Source organism: Corvus brachyrhynchos, unplaced genomic scaffold (assembly GCF_000691975.1).
Source record: "Corvus brachyrhynchos isolate BGI_N302 unplaced genomic scaffold, ASM69197v1 scaffold200, whole genome shotgun sequence".
Classification (NCBI taxonomy): Eukaryota; Metazoa; Chordata; class Aves; order Passeriformes; family Corvidae; genus Corvus; species Corvus brachyrhynchos.
Window position 1 is genome coordinate 3145122 of NW_008236184.1, and position 15846 is coordinate 3160967.

A 15846-nucleotide genomic window follows, 5' to 3' on the forward strand; every position below is an offset into this window, starting at 1 on the left:
AGATGGTTGTTTCAGAAATGCTGGTGGTAATTAGAAATAAATGAAATCAGGTGCTTAGGTGGTTACTTTGAAATACTGTTGCCCAAAAGCCTCAGACTGCAGTTTCTTTTTGCTTTTAAAAGATCCAGAGGTTCGTTTTTGCAGTATGCCATGGCCATTCTACTGAGTTACTGCTGTCCGGTGGTCCTGCCCCTGCCATGCACTCCCACCTCTCCTCCTGGCATGAGAAGCCAATCAAAAAAAAAAAAAAAATTAATCAGTTCCTGCCAGATGTGTTAACTAAAGTTGCTCTGTTGAGCAAACCCAGGCCTGATGGGGAAGAAGAACTGGGACTTTCACAGGGTGGAGAGGAAGAGGGTCAATAAAAAGCAGACATCTGCTTACACTGGTGTTGCCCACACTGTCTGACAGTGCCCTAAATTGAGGCCTCAGTGAAGTGAAATGATCCTGACTTGACTTCTTGATTACATGTTTTTCTTTCACCAAAAACTCACTTTACCACAAGAGAGAGAATATTTTTTCAGCTGAACCTAGTGCCAGTGCAAGGGAAGAATAGAAACAGCGTAGATGTAAAAGAGCAGCAGGGCCTGCCCTTCTGCTGGCAGTTATGAAACAACAGCCTGAATAAATTCTTCAGAGAAGTCCAAGTCAGGGGGTATATGGTAGGATTTCTGGCATGCTAAATCTGAATGCAGTGTACATTCTTCAATGCCCCATGTAAAGGGAGCTTTTTAAAGATAAACTCTATATTGAAAACAACTTGAAGCAAAAGTTGCTTTGATTATCTTAATTAAAATTATAATAATAATTCTCTACAAGATGTTTATCAAATGCTGGCATTTTAAATCTGCAAATTAGTGATGACGCTTGCAGTAATAGGAGTTGTCTGGTGAGTTAGCTTGGCTTCTGAACAATTTCTGATACTCTATCAAGTCGTATTCTGTGCTTTTTTCCACCCCACTAACAAACTTGAGTTGTGTTTGAACTATTTGCATTTGTCATGCAAGTCTCAATCTGAGTGGTTTAATGTAAACTTCATCTTCTAGAACAGTGCATGCTTGGTTTATCCTCTTACGGGAAGTTAAATGTTCTCTTTTACAATGATGTGTATAAATTAATAGGTATTTGTATTTACTTGGGTAAACTTTCACTACTGTTTATTACTAGTCATCTTTTTGTGCATGGAGCTAGCTTTTATAAAAATTTCCTCCAGAATCTTCACAGACACTGAGATTAGTCTGGCCAGCCTGTAAATCCCCAGGCTGTCCTCCTTGGAGATGTGGATGACATTTGTCAGCAACTCCCCTCTATAACAGTAACTTTTCAAAAAGTTGAGAGAAGCCTTCAAATGGTGTCAGCCAGCCCCCTCAGCACTCCTGGATGCATCCTATCTGATCCTGTGGATTTCTGTATATCCAGGTGGCTGATGTGTTCCCTAGCTCATTTCATCTTATTTCTGTCCTGCAGACTGGGAAGGGTTTGTCTGGGGGGAGAAACTCTTCATGGTTTTCTCTGGGAAAATAACTGACCAGGGAATCATTTAGCACAGACCACCAGATGACTGTTACATGCAGATGCTCATGTTGTGCCAGGAAGCTTATAGCTAAAATCATGTGGATGATCCATTTTGCCCTTTGCATAGGCCTGGTTAGGTGAGAATACATGCCTTGAACTCCGTACCTGTCCAGTGGGATTTGTTTGTTCACAGCAACAACTGTAGATACTTTACTTCACAGCTCTCTGGGAATCCTGAGGAGTTGTTGTATATCCACATGCACAAAACATCTTTCACTGGGACTGGCACACATTTTTGCCTAAATGCTCTGCTGGATTCTGTTTAAAGTCCTTCCTTGTGTTTAGATATAAGCCCATGAGAGTAAAGCTTCATTCCTGCAGGGAATTTGTCATAGGAAATGCCACATCTAGTTTAGCAAGTCTTTAGAAGACTATACTGTCAGGTTCAAAAGCTATCCCCTTGTCACTCTCCAATGTCTGTATCCTAAAGGGTTTCGTCTTCTAGCTTAGTGTTTAGGTGAAGTGTAATGTTGTCTTACTCCACCAGATTGCCTGGAAAGGCATCATGCTGTCTTTGTTTTGTTGATGGCAACATGACATGTAATTTGTAGAGCAGTTCCCATGATCTACATTTAGGTGTTCATGGTTCAGTGTTTCTTACTGCAGGCTTCCTGATTGTATCCTTAATTGAAAAGATCTTTGTCATGCGATATCTGTCAAAAAGAAGCCAAACCCCTAGTCTTTCATTTACAGAAGGTAACGGCAGTAGTTTGTAACAGAGGTCGGGATCTGGTGTGTGCTATTATAATGATTTCTTGGGGTGTGCCACTTCCAGATTCTGTGATAGACTTCCTCATTTTTGATGCAGTCTTCTAATTACAGAAACTGGAGCTAGCAGCTGTACCTACCTCATGTACCTTGGTGAAGTTTTCTTTCCAGTGTAATGAACTTCTGCCTCAGAATCCTCTATAGATTCTTGTGTTACCAAGGTTGAGCTATTTATTAAGCTACCTTTGTGAAGAAGATAATTCCTTTTGATAGGTAGCTGGTTTGATTAGAAGGAGATTGTGATCAGTTGCAAACTTTGAATGCTGTAGCAATGCTGATGTTATAGAGGCTTCTGGAAGTGTTCATTTTGAAGCCTTAAGTCCCTTTTTGGAGAAGCCATAATGCTCTAGGTGGTATGCAGCTGCTCTGCTTAAGCAAGAAGAGAGCAGCAGGAGTGTTTGTGTTAAGTGTTTCTATGAGAGTACTTAAAACATAAGGAGTTCTTTAAGTTTTGGAGAAAGGGAAAAAGAAAGTGTGTTGTTTCCCTGTGTGATCACAGCAAGTGTATACATTTTTTTAAGAAGAAAGGTTTTTGCTTAAAACCCTCTCTGTTTTTCCTTAGCAGAGAGAACAGTTATAAAACTTTAAATGTCAGTAGTCTTTTGCTGTCTTGTCACAGTAGTTAGCACTTAAAAACTATTCTTTGTGTCTCAGTCAAATGCTGTCTCTCATCTTTTCACGTGGTCATGAGACCTGGATCCAGTGCCAAGTGTTATTGGGTCTTCAGTAAGTTGTCACACTTCAAAACTTTTTTTCTAGGTGCCTGAAGCTGTTCAAAGTGTATCTTGCAACACTGAGAAGAAAAATGGTCTGCAACAATTTAAGGAGTTCCTTATTAAAAGCTTCCTACCACAGAAAGTTAAATTCTGGAGCACAGGAGTTTACACATTCTGCAGTGTACTAACTCTCTAGTTTTGATCAAGTTCTTAAAGCAAGTTATTAATACTGTATTCTAGATTCAGGTTCATTTAACAATTAAAACTTTTAAGTTTAGCTTATATCAGCTAATTTTGAAGCTTGTTTTCTTTAATATTGATATTTCTGGGTCATGTACATGGAATTGGAAAGCATGTATCTGTAGTCAGGCACATGTATATTATGCATAGTCTCAGGCTAATCTGGTTTGGTTTATAGAAGTTTTTGGGTTATAGGAGGTGTTTATGGTTCATTTTGGTGGGATTATGTTGGAAGTGATGAGAGAAACGTCAGACACAGACAACATCCTGCATCCTCAGAACTCTTGCTAGTTATTGAAACTATGCAATGGTCCTGTGTCTGTGTCTTATTTGGGTTAGAATTAATGTAGACTTTCTTGAACCACACATTTTAAACGTTTTCAGACACCTAAGACACTTCCCTTTCTGGAAAGCTGAATGAGAATGGACATGTAAGAGTGAGAGGAAAGTAGAATGAAGTTTTGATACTGGGCTGTATTTGCAGTTAACAACGAAGAGTCAACATTTGCAGAAGCCTACAGTACTGTGGGGAAATTTGAATGTGATTTCTCTGCAGTATAGCATTAATTGAATTTTAAACAGATACGGCAGTATCATCCTGTGCACATGGCTGCTAAATGTAAGCAATGCATTTGAACATATTAATTCACTTAGTCATCTTTTTAGATATCTGAAGAAAAATGTAGTCCCTGAGAACTCACATTTAGGTTGAAGTTAAATTGATTGCGATACTAATTTTTCTTCTTGCAGAATTCAGAGTTCTTCTGGTTTTCTCCACAAGTTGTATTTTGGGATTTTTTTTTTGGTGATTAGTGTCTCTTCCTCCATCAGGATAGGGGGGTCAAAATCTTCCCCATTTTCTGCAATGAACTCATGTTAGTATGAGTCATAAATATTACCCTAGAAGGAATTGTGCAAAATAGACTGAACTAAATCTACATCTCTGGAGATATGTTTTAATAAAACTTTTCCATGTGGTGGAACATTCCATGTGATACAATATGTGTTGCTAGGTGGCACGATTTGCTCTTAATTTCCCATGATATTTCACATGTAGAATACAAACATTCTGAGCAGATACTGTGGTGTTATGACTGCAGTGAAGTTGGAAGCACAATTTCAGGGAAACTGAAGAAAGATATTCAGCTGTTGGACTTCTTACTTTGATTCAGAAGTGCTTTTCTGAAACATCTCTGAAGCCTTCCTGTCTACAGTGATGTAGTTTGCATTGTGGGGTAGTTTTGGAGTAAATGAACTGTACTTCCACTACAAGTGGAAGATGCCTTCCAAGGTCCACCTGATGCACTCGTAGCTGCAGATTGTGTGTTCAGTCTGTGGGACCAGAGTACAATGAATGTGAAATGTACAAAGGAGGAAAAAAAAAAGTTTAAATGGATATAATGTGGAATTTGGGTCCTTGTCACCAACTGCTTTGCCCCACAGATCTGCCATGCCTGGTAGTGTGGTTATAACCTTACTTGTCTCTGTTTTTCAGGCCAATATGGAAATCCTCTAAATAAGTACATTAGACACTATGAAGGATTGTCCTATGATGTGGATTTGTTACACCAAAAACACCAGCGTGCCAAAAGAGCAGTATCACATGAAGATCAGTTCTTGCGCCTAGATTTTCATGCTCATGGAAGGTTAGTGATATCTTAAAAGATGTTTGTTTTAAATATTTTATTCATATGTGTCTTAGTTGTAGAGAAATGTAAAGGAAGAAATACAGCCACCAAAATAACGTTAGCTAGAATACACTAAATTTCACTGTTTACAGCATCTATGAGGTATTTTCTCACATGTCCAGTTTAAATACGAAATTGTTGCTTGTAAGCACTTATTCAAACATCTGATGGTACCTATTACTACACTTTGAAGCTTAAACAATGGAATCATACTGGGAACAGAATGGTAGTTGATTCTGGGTTTATAATGCAGTTTGGGTTTGTTTGGTTTTTTTCAGAAATTGTGCCAAACTGCCTGAGGAGATTTAATTGAGAAAAAGTAACATTTCAAATGGCATTTGAAGCTACGAAATAGACCAAAAAAATGTTCTGTTTTGCGTGTACTGGTGTTATCTGATTTTTTTGTCCTGTTGTGAAATTTAAAAATTATTTGACATGGGGAAAGATGATTACGTGTTACAAGACATGCTTTGCCTTGCATTTAACATGTAAGATCCAATACAAAAGTTAGATATTCAGTGTGACCAACTGAAGTATAATTTGTAGGTTTTCACTTAGGAAGATCTCGTTGCAATTTAGAATTGCCTGCGTTTTGTACAACCCAAGAGAAACAGGAAGAAAGTTAAAATATTTGTGTCTGTATCTTAGTTTCTATCACTCCCTCCTTTGCAGCACCACTCTCTTAATTTATTTTAGGAATGTGTAATGCTCTTGTTTTTCTCGTTATTTCAGTTACAATTTAAGTATTTAGAGCTTGAGAAATAATTATTAGCCATATGTAGAAGGGAAAGAAGTTTAACAGAGAAAATGTAAAACCGAGTCTCCTGAATCTGTCTGGGATATTGTTTTATGAGTAAGTGTTTCGTTTTTGTGCCAGCTTGTCATTTCTTCAGGGAGTGAAGGGTTGTTCCTGGAGGTTTATGATGTAATGACTGGATTTCAGTGCATGCTTCCAGAAGGTTAGCATTAGGGTTGTGTTTCTAAGTGCCATAGAAATGCAACCCAAATCACGAATTTGAAGTCCTGTCCTTAAAACTACGTTTTGAAGTGTGCTTTTTAGTCCAGGGAATTTTATTGTTCTAAGCAGAGTCATGTTGCTGCTGTCTTTGCTGTAACTTCACTGGCAGTCTCTAGTCTTCCCTGTTAAATTATTCTAATAAACAAGACTGCAGAGTAAAATGCTTCAGAGACTCCTCACAGTGTAAACCTCTCTACTTTTAAATCTCCAGCAAGGTAGCAAGACAGTGAAGTTAAGTTTAAGTCTAATGCTGCTACTTCTAAGCTGCAGGCTAGTGGATAATTTAGACTCACTGAAGTGTGTACTGCTGCAGAGAGAAACAGGCCTAACCACATTCCCAGCATCGTCCTTGTCCTAACACTGCTGGTGTTAAAGCCATGCAAGGAATAGCATCTGGGAACTAATCCATCTAAAAATTATTTGGGAAAAAAAATCAGTATGACTTGAAGGGGTTATAGAAGAAGAATGAGACCTTTCTGGGAGCAGGCCACATTTCAGGCCACTTGAGCAGGTTCATCTTGTCATTGGTAAAGATCCCATAATCATCCTTTGTAAGATAGAGCTGCTAGCTTAGCCTCTGAGTTCTCTTTGTGGTGTGAAGGTGGTTTGAAAATCCTTATCCTGTAAAAATGGTAGTTGCACCTAGGATCATGAGATCTAAAAAAAAAATTCCTCTCTTACTTCACAGAGAAAGACCAGACTTTAGTCAATCAGGTTTAAAAATATTTTGATAACAGCTACTGTTACTCAGGAAGGAAAATGTTGGTGTTTATATGTGGAATTGATCCTCAATTCCTATGGTTTGAGACACAAATCCATCATTAACTGCCTAGGCTGATTGGAAACTGACTGTAAGGTCAAACCAGTCCATAATTCAGGATTTTGGTAGTTTCCTGTGGCACATCTAATGCTTCTTGCCAAAGAGAGGGTAGTTGGCAGGATGTAAATTTAGTCCAAAGTTCCTGTTAATCAGTTTGGATGTGCTGTTATGAAATATTTTCATTTTGTTTTAAATATGAGTTAGGAAGGATCAAGTGAATTGGGTTTTACTTCACAGAGTCTGTTTATTTGCTTTGAAGGTGTGTAGCAGTTTGAGCAGCTGTATAAATAGGATTGGCTTGTTTCAGCTGGCTTATTGTGAATAACTAAGTGATTTATGTCATTACTGAGAAGGACAAAAGTAAAACCTTTCTATCAAGTATTTGAGTTACTTTGTGTGAAGATAGGAAAATAAAGTTTTTGCAAAACACTTAAACAAACTATTTACATAGAGGCCATGGACTTTTAAAGTGCTGTGGCATTTAAATACAGATGGTGAAACTTAAAGGCATTCAGTCAATATGAGATTTGAGATTCTGAAAACTAACACCTGATCTTTTTTGAATGGTCTTTTACTAAATGGCTCCTTAGGGTTTGTCCAGGTGTAGTGGTTTATTGGCACACAGCTGTCCAACTTGCATCCCCTTAACTTAATAAATATAGTAAACAGCTTCTACTTATGAGGACTGAAATTACAGTCTCTTGATTTGGATTCTAATGAAATGGCTGCGTTTTGTAGCCAGGAAACAATGGAAAAGCTGTCCTAATATTTACTACCATTCTCTGCTGGCAGCAGCAAGTGAAGCTGGGCCGCAGTGGTTCTCAGGCTGTATCTCTGTGACCAGTTGGAACTTCTAAACTTAATCTTTTGGTGTATGCCAAAGGAAGCACCTGCTGGTCACGTGGCCAGTCAAGATGAGAGAGTGATTTGGCTGCTTATTTTTCAGTGAGGTTAATTAGTTCTTCTGTTCAGTGTAGAGGCAAATTTGCTGTGAGAAGAAAGAGTGCAGAACTAAGTAGCAGTGGTGAGAGGGAGGATGCAGTACCAGCCTTTTCAATGGCAGTGCTGACATATGCCAGATAAGCATTCATCAAACTTACAGTTCCATTGTCCAGAAAACGGCTGGCAGCTACCAGTATTTTAGGATTGTGTAAGTAGCATCTGTTCTTTTCAGTAGGCTGTTTGGATTTAAGAACTGTATCTCATAGTACCCTTTTGTTGGAAAAGGAAAAAATAAAACCACAATTTAAATATGACATATTTATACCAAGTTAAAGGGACCATTTAACTATGGGCTAATAGTTTAATAATGAAATAGAAACTGAAATGGTGGAATTAAACCCAAAACTACCTTTTTTCACACCAGACTCAGTAATTTAACAAATGGATGTATAATATGCCATCCTTGAGAAACCTTCTCTGTTTAACTTTTGTCTGAAATTTAGATGCCACACAGTATACTGTTCAGAATAGAAATTTTTCAAAATGTTTGTTGTTTGGTTATATAAAATACAACTTGTTATGGTAAATGCAATGAACTAGACTGAGCCAGCCACACTATTCAATGCTGAAATACTAACTTAGTAGGACAGTTAAAATTGCTGAAACTGAGCTACAAATCCTTATTAATTCTTTTGAATAATAAATCATATATTAGATTAATTGGCATTATTGGTTCCCCAGTGGTGCAAAATGTGCTTATTTGTAAATTGCTTCAAGTTGGAAGGAATCTGAAGGTTTGAAACAATCCTGGTTGTGTATCATAGCTCTTCCACCTGCCAGTTTATATTGAGTGTTTTAGAGTGAGTTAATTTAAGGTGCCCTTTGAGTCCAGGGAAGGCTCACACAAAGTTAATGAATGCGCAGTGTTAATACCAGGAATTTGGTTAATATAAAGTAGTTTGAGAACCCACCCCACAACCCTTCCCCCCCAAAAAACAACCCAAAAAGCAAAACAGCACAGACACACTTCCCAAAATACATGGATTGATTCAAATAAGAACAATGCCTTTGGCACTGGCTTGAGATACAGTGAAGCATTTTAAATAAAGTAACTTCCTTTTGCATGTCAAGGTAATGTCAGTAGTTTCAAAAAGGAAGTCAGGATGTCACTTAACCTGATGTTGGATTTCAGACACACTTTTCACCTGATCACAAAATGTGTACTTGCACTTGTTCACTTACTGGACAAAACTCTTCCCCTGCAGACAAACTGGAAAGTTTTCTTCACTTTTTCAGTATAAACATTTGCAATATATTAATCATAGAATATCTTGAACTGAATTCCTATCAACTGTAGAATGTCAGAAACATGCTGAATACTTCATAGTGTTTTCAAGGACAGAGATTAAAAAACTTGGACGATGTCTAATGCTCTAACTGTATTTCTTTACCTAGTGACAAAACAATGAATTCCTGAGATGCTATGCATTCAGAAGGGAAAAAGTATCTCTAAGTATTGTTTAACTCACTTTTTCAGTCAACTTTTTATTTAATACACTACTAGTAACTTATGCTTTCTAATGCTTTGCTTGATCCTGTTAGTGGTCCATCCACACCCACTTTCACTCCTCCTAGATTAGTTGTTGAGTCTTGCTTGGGAAAGGTGCTCGCACAACTTGAGTGAACAGTTGAATGTTCAAGTGGTACTTGAACACGTGATAACACTTGCTTACTATTAAATTAAAGATATGTTGAGAACTTCTGAAAGATGTTTTACAATACAGCTACATTTTTCTGTAGATTTTTACCTAAAATTTTATTTTTTGAAAAATACAGTAAGTTGTTCAGACATGTTTGTGGGAATGTATGGTCTGTACACAGTCCTTATAGGAAAATTGTGGACCAAAAATTTTCAGTTCTTAATTAAGTCTGAGGATTTTTTTTTTTCAGTTCTTGGTTCTGTAGTAATCTGTAATCCTTCATATTGCCCTCATTGTTCAGAGCTGGTAAATGTTTGTGTTTAAACAAGATAATTGTTGGCCATACTTGAGTAGGTTATGAAAATAAAGGATACCTGCAGAGAAATAATACTTGATAAGCTGAATTTTAAAAGTGGTGTTCTGAGCATGCTGCCATGCTGAGATGGACTGAAGTAACTGAGCTGGTTAATCCTGGATTGAAGAGGACTTTATATTGTCAACTTAAGGTTTTTATTACACTAGATGTTCTTTTTATGGTATTTAATTTAAGTGCTTTTAAAATTGTGAGTATGGCACAGTGCTCAATCCATGAAATGGCTCTGTCTTCTATGTACTATGAGCCTGTCAGAACAAAGAGCAGATTCAGTATTACTGGACTAATCTGAAAAACGTGTTGTGTCTCTTTCAGTTCCATGTGCACTTAAACACACTCCTAAACAGCTCAACTTCTTAAGTAGGTTGGTTTAGTGGTCATCAAATAGAACCTACTGGTTGGCTTTGTGAGACTTAAGAGAATTATTTTCATGAGTTTTACTAAGTGAATTTTTTGCAAGGTTCACTTACTGCAACTCATTTTAGGCTGTCCTGAATTTAAAAAGAAAATATCTTTAGTTCTTACTGTAGTCTTTTTAGTATTATTCACTGCTCTGTGGCAATTCTTCAATCATTACCTCTCTGTTGTACCTTTTAAGTTATATACCTTGGCAGATAACTTGCCAGGCAAGAGGCCTTTGAATCAGGAGTCACTTCCTACACCTATTTTGTCGAAAAAACCCAAAACCAAACCCACCTTATGTTGGTGCTTGTAGGTGAAGCAAGTTTATCTTGCAGAAAGTTGGGAAGCAGAGTCCTAAGTTCTTACACGTTTTTTAATTGAAATGAAGTTAAAAAATTCTAGAGGCTGAATCTGTCAGTTAAATGTCTCGCATTTTATGTGTTTAAATACAGTGAGCTGGATTATGTGTAGCCCTCAGGAAAAAAGGCATTTGGTGTTTGACTTGGGTTTGTCTGGGAGACACCTGGTACAGTGGTGTTGGACTGCTGGGACAGCCCAGCTGAGATGCAGCATTTCCACTGTACTGCTGAAATTGGTAATAATGGTTTACAGCTCTACTGCTTGGCCAGCAAGCTTTAGTAGACAGAGCCATACTCTGAAAAAGTCATGTTCTTAAAATGGAAAGCAGTATATTTAAATGTATGTATCTAAGCTATGTGCTCATATTATCAGCTAGTGGATTTTTCTTCTGTGTCTTTACTTGTTGAACTAAGAAGGCTTCTTTCCTAATTGCTTTCATAGTTTGAATTCATGTAGTAACTTTGCTTGTGCTTTTATTCTAGTACATCTTTACCTGTTTTCTGATTTTCGATATCTTGTTTTTGTTAGAAAACAGCATTGCATGTAAATAGTCAACTTTACGTAAATACAAAAGGGAAGGTTATTTTCAAGAAAAAGGAAACCAGGCAGTAGAATCTGTACTGAACTTCCCAAAGAGGTTTTACTGAAAGGGAAATAAAAATGCAAATCTTGGGTAAAGGCTATTCTACTTTTAAAATCTGTACACTGTCCTGTTCAGGACAGAGAGATACTTTCTTAGAGTGTAAATTAGCCAACATGTAGATGCTTGTAATCCTACTTGGATGGTTTCTGTTATCTGAGCTACCTTGTGTTTGCAGCTATGTATATCAAGAGTAATCAGTGGTAAATGCTTTGGAATGAAGGCTGCATCCTCATTGTAGTGTTCTAGAATACCAAGTTTAGCAAGTCTGACTTCTGAAGGTCAGGAAAGACATCTGAATAATCACAAGTACCATCCTAGAGATGTTAATGGAAAATAAACATAAGCTGCAAGCATTCTAGCTGGGATGGCTGAGTATTGAAATGCTGTAGAGATTGGGATTTAAATAAATACTTACCAGGGAATGATTCTGTGTGCATCTAGGTGGATCAAAGAAACAGTGATAAACCTGGAGACCCTATCATGTGCTGCTTCAAAGATAAGTTTTCTTTAGTGTAAGTAGCAGGACCATGGGAATTATCAGTTAAGTGACGAAGTATGTTGTGTGGATTTAATAGTAAGTTAAAACAATAAAAAAAAAAAACTTTAAATGTGATCGTTCTGTAGAATTGTGGGTAGTAGAAATCCAGTGTTAGGTTGTTAAGCTGCCTTCTATTTACTATAGTTCAGAGCTGGAATGAGTGTGATGGTCTTGTGGGAACTGAGTATAGATTGTGGGATGCCGCATGGAAGCAGTTAGAAAGAACAGCTCAAGTTATTATCCCCTTCCATTTATAGACCCCTCTTCCATTTTTCCAAGAAGAGTCTTTGAGTTCTAAGGTAGGAAAAGTAAGGATAAAAGACTTGCACCTCAAGCAGAACAGTATTTTCTAGGTGCTGACTTGTGAGGAGGTTGATGCAGCCACAGCTGTCGGGGTTTTTCTGGTTCCTACTGGGAAGAAAAGACTGTGAACCTAAATGGACTCACCTTGTACTGAAGTCAGATTCCATACTGCTGTCAACCCATCCCCTTCAGTTTCCTTTTGCCAGCCACTTCTTCCAGCTGTGGAGTAACTCCTCCATCTCCTTTTTTCCCTTTCTCTTTTCTACACAACCTCCTCTGGTCAGTGAGTCATTCTGTGAGCCTGTCACCAGTTACAGCAATTTGACTGAGGAAAGACAGAAAAGTGAAAGCTCCAAGTGCCCTTTTTGTATACCAGATAACAGCTTTTTCTGTCAGTTCTGTGAAAGTGTGCCGACTTGGTACCAGTGACCCAATATATTGGACATTCCATGCTGGTGAAATCACTGATCTTAGAAGGTAACGCATATTAAAAAGAAATGGAATAATAGATTAGGCATTAACTTTCGCATGTAAGCCTTTACATGCCTTTTACCAAATGTTGCCAGTATATAAAAGTGGCTTTTTTTTTTTTTTTTTTTTTTTTTCTCTCCAAGTACTTGCTCTGATTAGGCCATAGGATCAACATAACTTGAGCCCATGGGAAAGCACTGGGTTTTAGCTAAGTACTGGGTGCTCTCAACTATAATTTTTCTTTAATTATGACTGAATTGCTGTGTTACTTGCAAATTGGACATAGTCTCCCTGAGCTAAGCTAAAGAGAAATAAAAACCTACCTCTTGGTAGCCTTCAGGGTACCGCTGTTAATATGTAAGATGTAGTTTATTATCAAAGCAGATTGTATAAATACATATATGTATATATGTGTCGGTAATTTATACCAAAATTCTGTCTGCAACCAAATGGGCAGCCATATAGATCTAAGGAGTGTCCTCTTACCAGATCAGTTTTGAGATCTGTGGAAGACAGAAGCAGTAACAAATAAGCAAGGTCAAAACTTGGCCTTAATTGATTTAATTCTATTCTAGATATCACTACTGCTGGGAAATCTCTTCTGCGAGGTAGAAAGTGTGTAAATAACAGGCATTATTTTTCTGAAGTTAGTTAATCTGTTGCCTGGTATGTAGCTAGGCTAGGGAATAGCTTAGTTTGCACTGAGAACTCAGTGCATGCTGTAGAAATGGTAATTGCCAAAAGGCTTATTTGAAGCTTCTTAGTTCTTCCATTGTGGCTAGCTTAGAGACCATACTCAGTAATAATATAGACAAATTTATTTAACTTCCCTGGAGTCTCCTGTCCTCGGAAGAATCATGAAGTTACTGGATTTAAGCCATGGTAGAATTTATGTTTGAAGTTTGGTGATCTGTTAAAGTTGTTAATTATTGGAAATAGAGATAATTAAAATGCTTGTTTACTCCTCCACCCTCCCTGGCCCCTCTGCCCCCCACAGTCCCAACTTGTCTCCTTCCTCCTTTGGTGGGGGAGAAGTAAGGGAATATTTGTCAATTTTTCATTATTAAGAAGGTGAGCAGTCCAGACAGATAATCCTGTTGTCATCAAGCATGTTTGAATGACTAAGACCTGTTTAAAAATAGCTGAGTGATGATCAGATTATCTAATAGCTTAACTAAGTTAAGAAATCAAATAGAGAATTGTTAGTGTGAAGCACAGCTGAGGTTTTTTGTATTTGAAATAGTTCTCTAATCCTGCAAACAGAGCTAATTTTATTAAAAGATAGATAATTGGCAACATGGGGTAGAATTTGTAGTGTTTGTTATGCAGCAATGTGGAAAGTAAGAAGACGTTGAAAATTAAAGGAGAATGAGTAGAGGCTTCCTCAATTTTAAACTGGTGAAACTTTTTATTTGGTACATAAAACTTCTAACAGTCCATTTTGAAGTGACATACGGGTAATGTTGATGGAAGGGTATCCCACAGAAGGAACAGCCATTCCCAGCTTCATAGAACTCCACTGAACTTCCCCTTGCCCCCCTAAAAGTGAGTCCTGTAGTGTCGGATGTGTAGGCAAAACTCCAGGCTGGCCCTAAAGCGTGGTTAGATGGTTGCCCCTTAGGGTAGTCCATGACTGCACCACGATTGTCCTGCTGGTTTGTAAGGGTGAGAGCAGCAACTCAGGATAACCTGGATGGCTTCACAATTCATGTATAGGGCTCATCCATCTATGGACTTGGGGTTTTACTAAGCTAAGCTTGGTACATTACCAGCTTTCAGGCTCAAGTCCTGAGTTTTTTCCCCCACTCCGCTGTTATAGATGGGAGTTAATACATCAGAAGCCCTGCATTCTCTTACACTGTGTACTTCAAAGCCATAGAAAATTGCTGATGCAGTTGAGTGTTACAGACAATTGCTCCTCAGTTTTATTTGAAACAAACATGAATACAACCAGAAAAATGTAATTTTAAAGAAATGGTGTTTACACTTCTGAAAGAAAAGTGCTATATAGATTGAAGTTTTTTTTCCAAGAACTTACTTTTTCATGAGGAAAAAGCAGTTTTAGCCATGATAGGTGCTCTTGCTGAGATTAGTAGATATTTCAGTTCATAACAGAGACAGAATTACAGACTTCTTATGGTAAGAAGTCTTCTATCAAATACTAGAGAAGGAAGGAGAGATTCTAAAAGGTCCAGAACTTCTTGCCATTTAACTTCAGTTCAGATGCACTGAGAGTCTGATCCATCCTCGAGTGGGACAACTCAGTCACAGAAAAAGCTCAAACTAAAATGCCCTGAGCAGTGTATTACATCCAAAGTGAGCATAACTTTTTCAAGTACCTGAGTGAAGTTTGGCATATTCTTATCAGTGTTGGTCTTAATTTCTTTCTATCTCTTCATTTTTAACTTCTGCCTAGGAGAGCCACATAAAGTGGCTTCAGGTGTCCACACTGCCCACCACCCCACCCTCGAAAAATATATTGGGTAATTTGAAGCGTTCTGTCCTACCATGTGTCTCTGGGTTGCTTGTTCATGTTATTTCTTCTTCCTCATGAACCTCTGGGTTACCAAAGGACTGTTGTGGCAGAGGTAGTAAAAAGACAAACTTGAAGAACAATAATTCTTATTTCTTGTCTCTCAGTGATGCCAGTATCCTGGTGCACCTGTAGTGAACTGTTCCTTCCTTTGTAACAGGAGGATCTTCCTCATAAAACACATCTATACTGAAACTGTGAGAGGAGTACTGCTGGGCTTGGCACAAAGCCTGACTCACAGGGAATTGCTGAAGTTTAACCTTCCCCATCTACCAGCCACATCTCAGAATTTCATAACCTTGTAGTAGGTATTTGTGACTGACACACTGCCAGAGGAGAGTAGTTGCTTTGAAACTTTATTAACACTGTGGCAATAATAATAAATATAGTTTGATTGTGAAATGCTGTTTGCATTACAGAATAGTCAACATGAGTCACTACAGCCCTTCCCAGGTTTTAAGTGTGTAGGCATGGCTTTTTTTTGATCTTGAAGTTTGCATCTTAATGTACCTCTTAATGTTTCAAAATACTTATAACTATGGTGTCATATTTAACATGCAAGTGGAGACTGAAGATACATTTTGTGTTTGCTTCAGCTAATTGGTAGAAAGTAACTAGATTTAATCAACTTGACACTATGGCACTTAATTGCCTGTGTTGGGGTCCCTCCCCTGCCGTGTAGCCCTGGCAGAGGGGCCCTGAGGGCACAGACACGGGGTTTCCCTGCCCCTGCTCAGCCTCGTTCCCATTGGTTGG

The 15846-nt window shown here is 38.0% G+C and overlaps 1 protein-coding gene across 1 annotated transcript in view; it reads left to right on the forward strand.

Moving 5' to 3' along the window:
- Nucleotides 1-860: 860 nt before the first annotated feature.
- ADAM10 (ADAM metallopeptidase domain 10) overlaps nt 861-15846 on the forward strand; it is a 39006-nt gene continuing 24020 nt past the window's right edge. Inside the window, 3 exon segments of the mRNA XM_017736837.1 lie at nt 861-889; nt 3103-3151; nt 4761-4945. Of these exon segments, the coding sequence (XP_017592326.1) occupies nt 861-889; nt 3103-3151; nt 4761-4945 (263 nt within the window).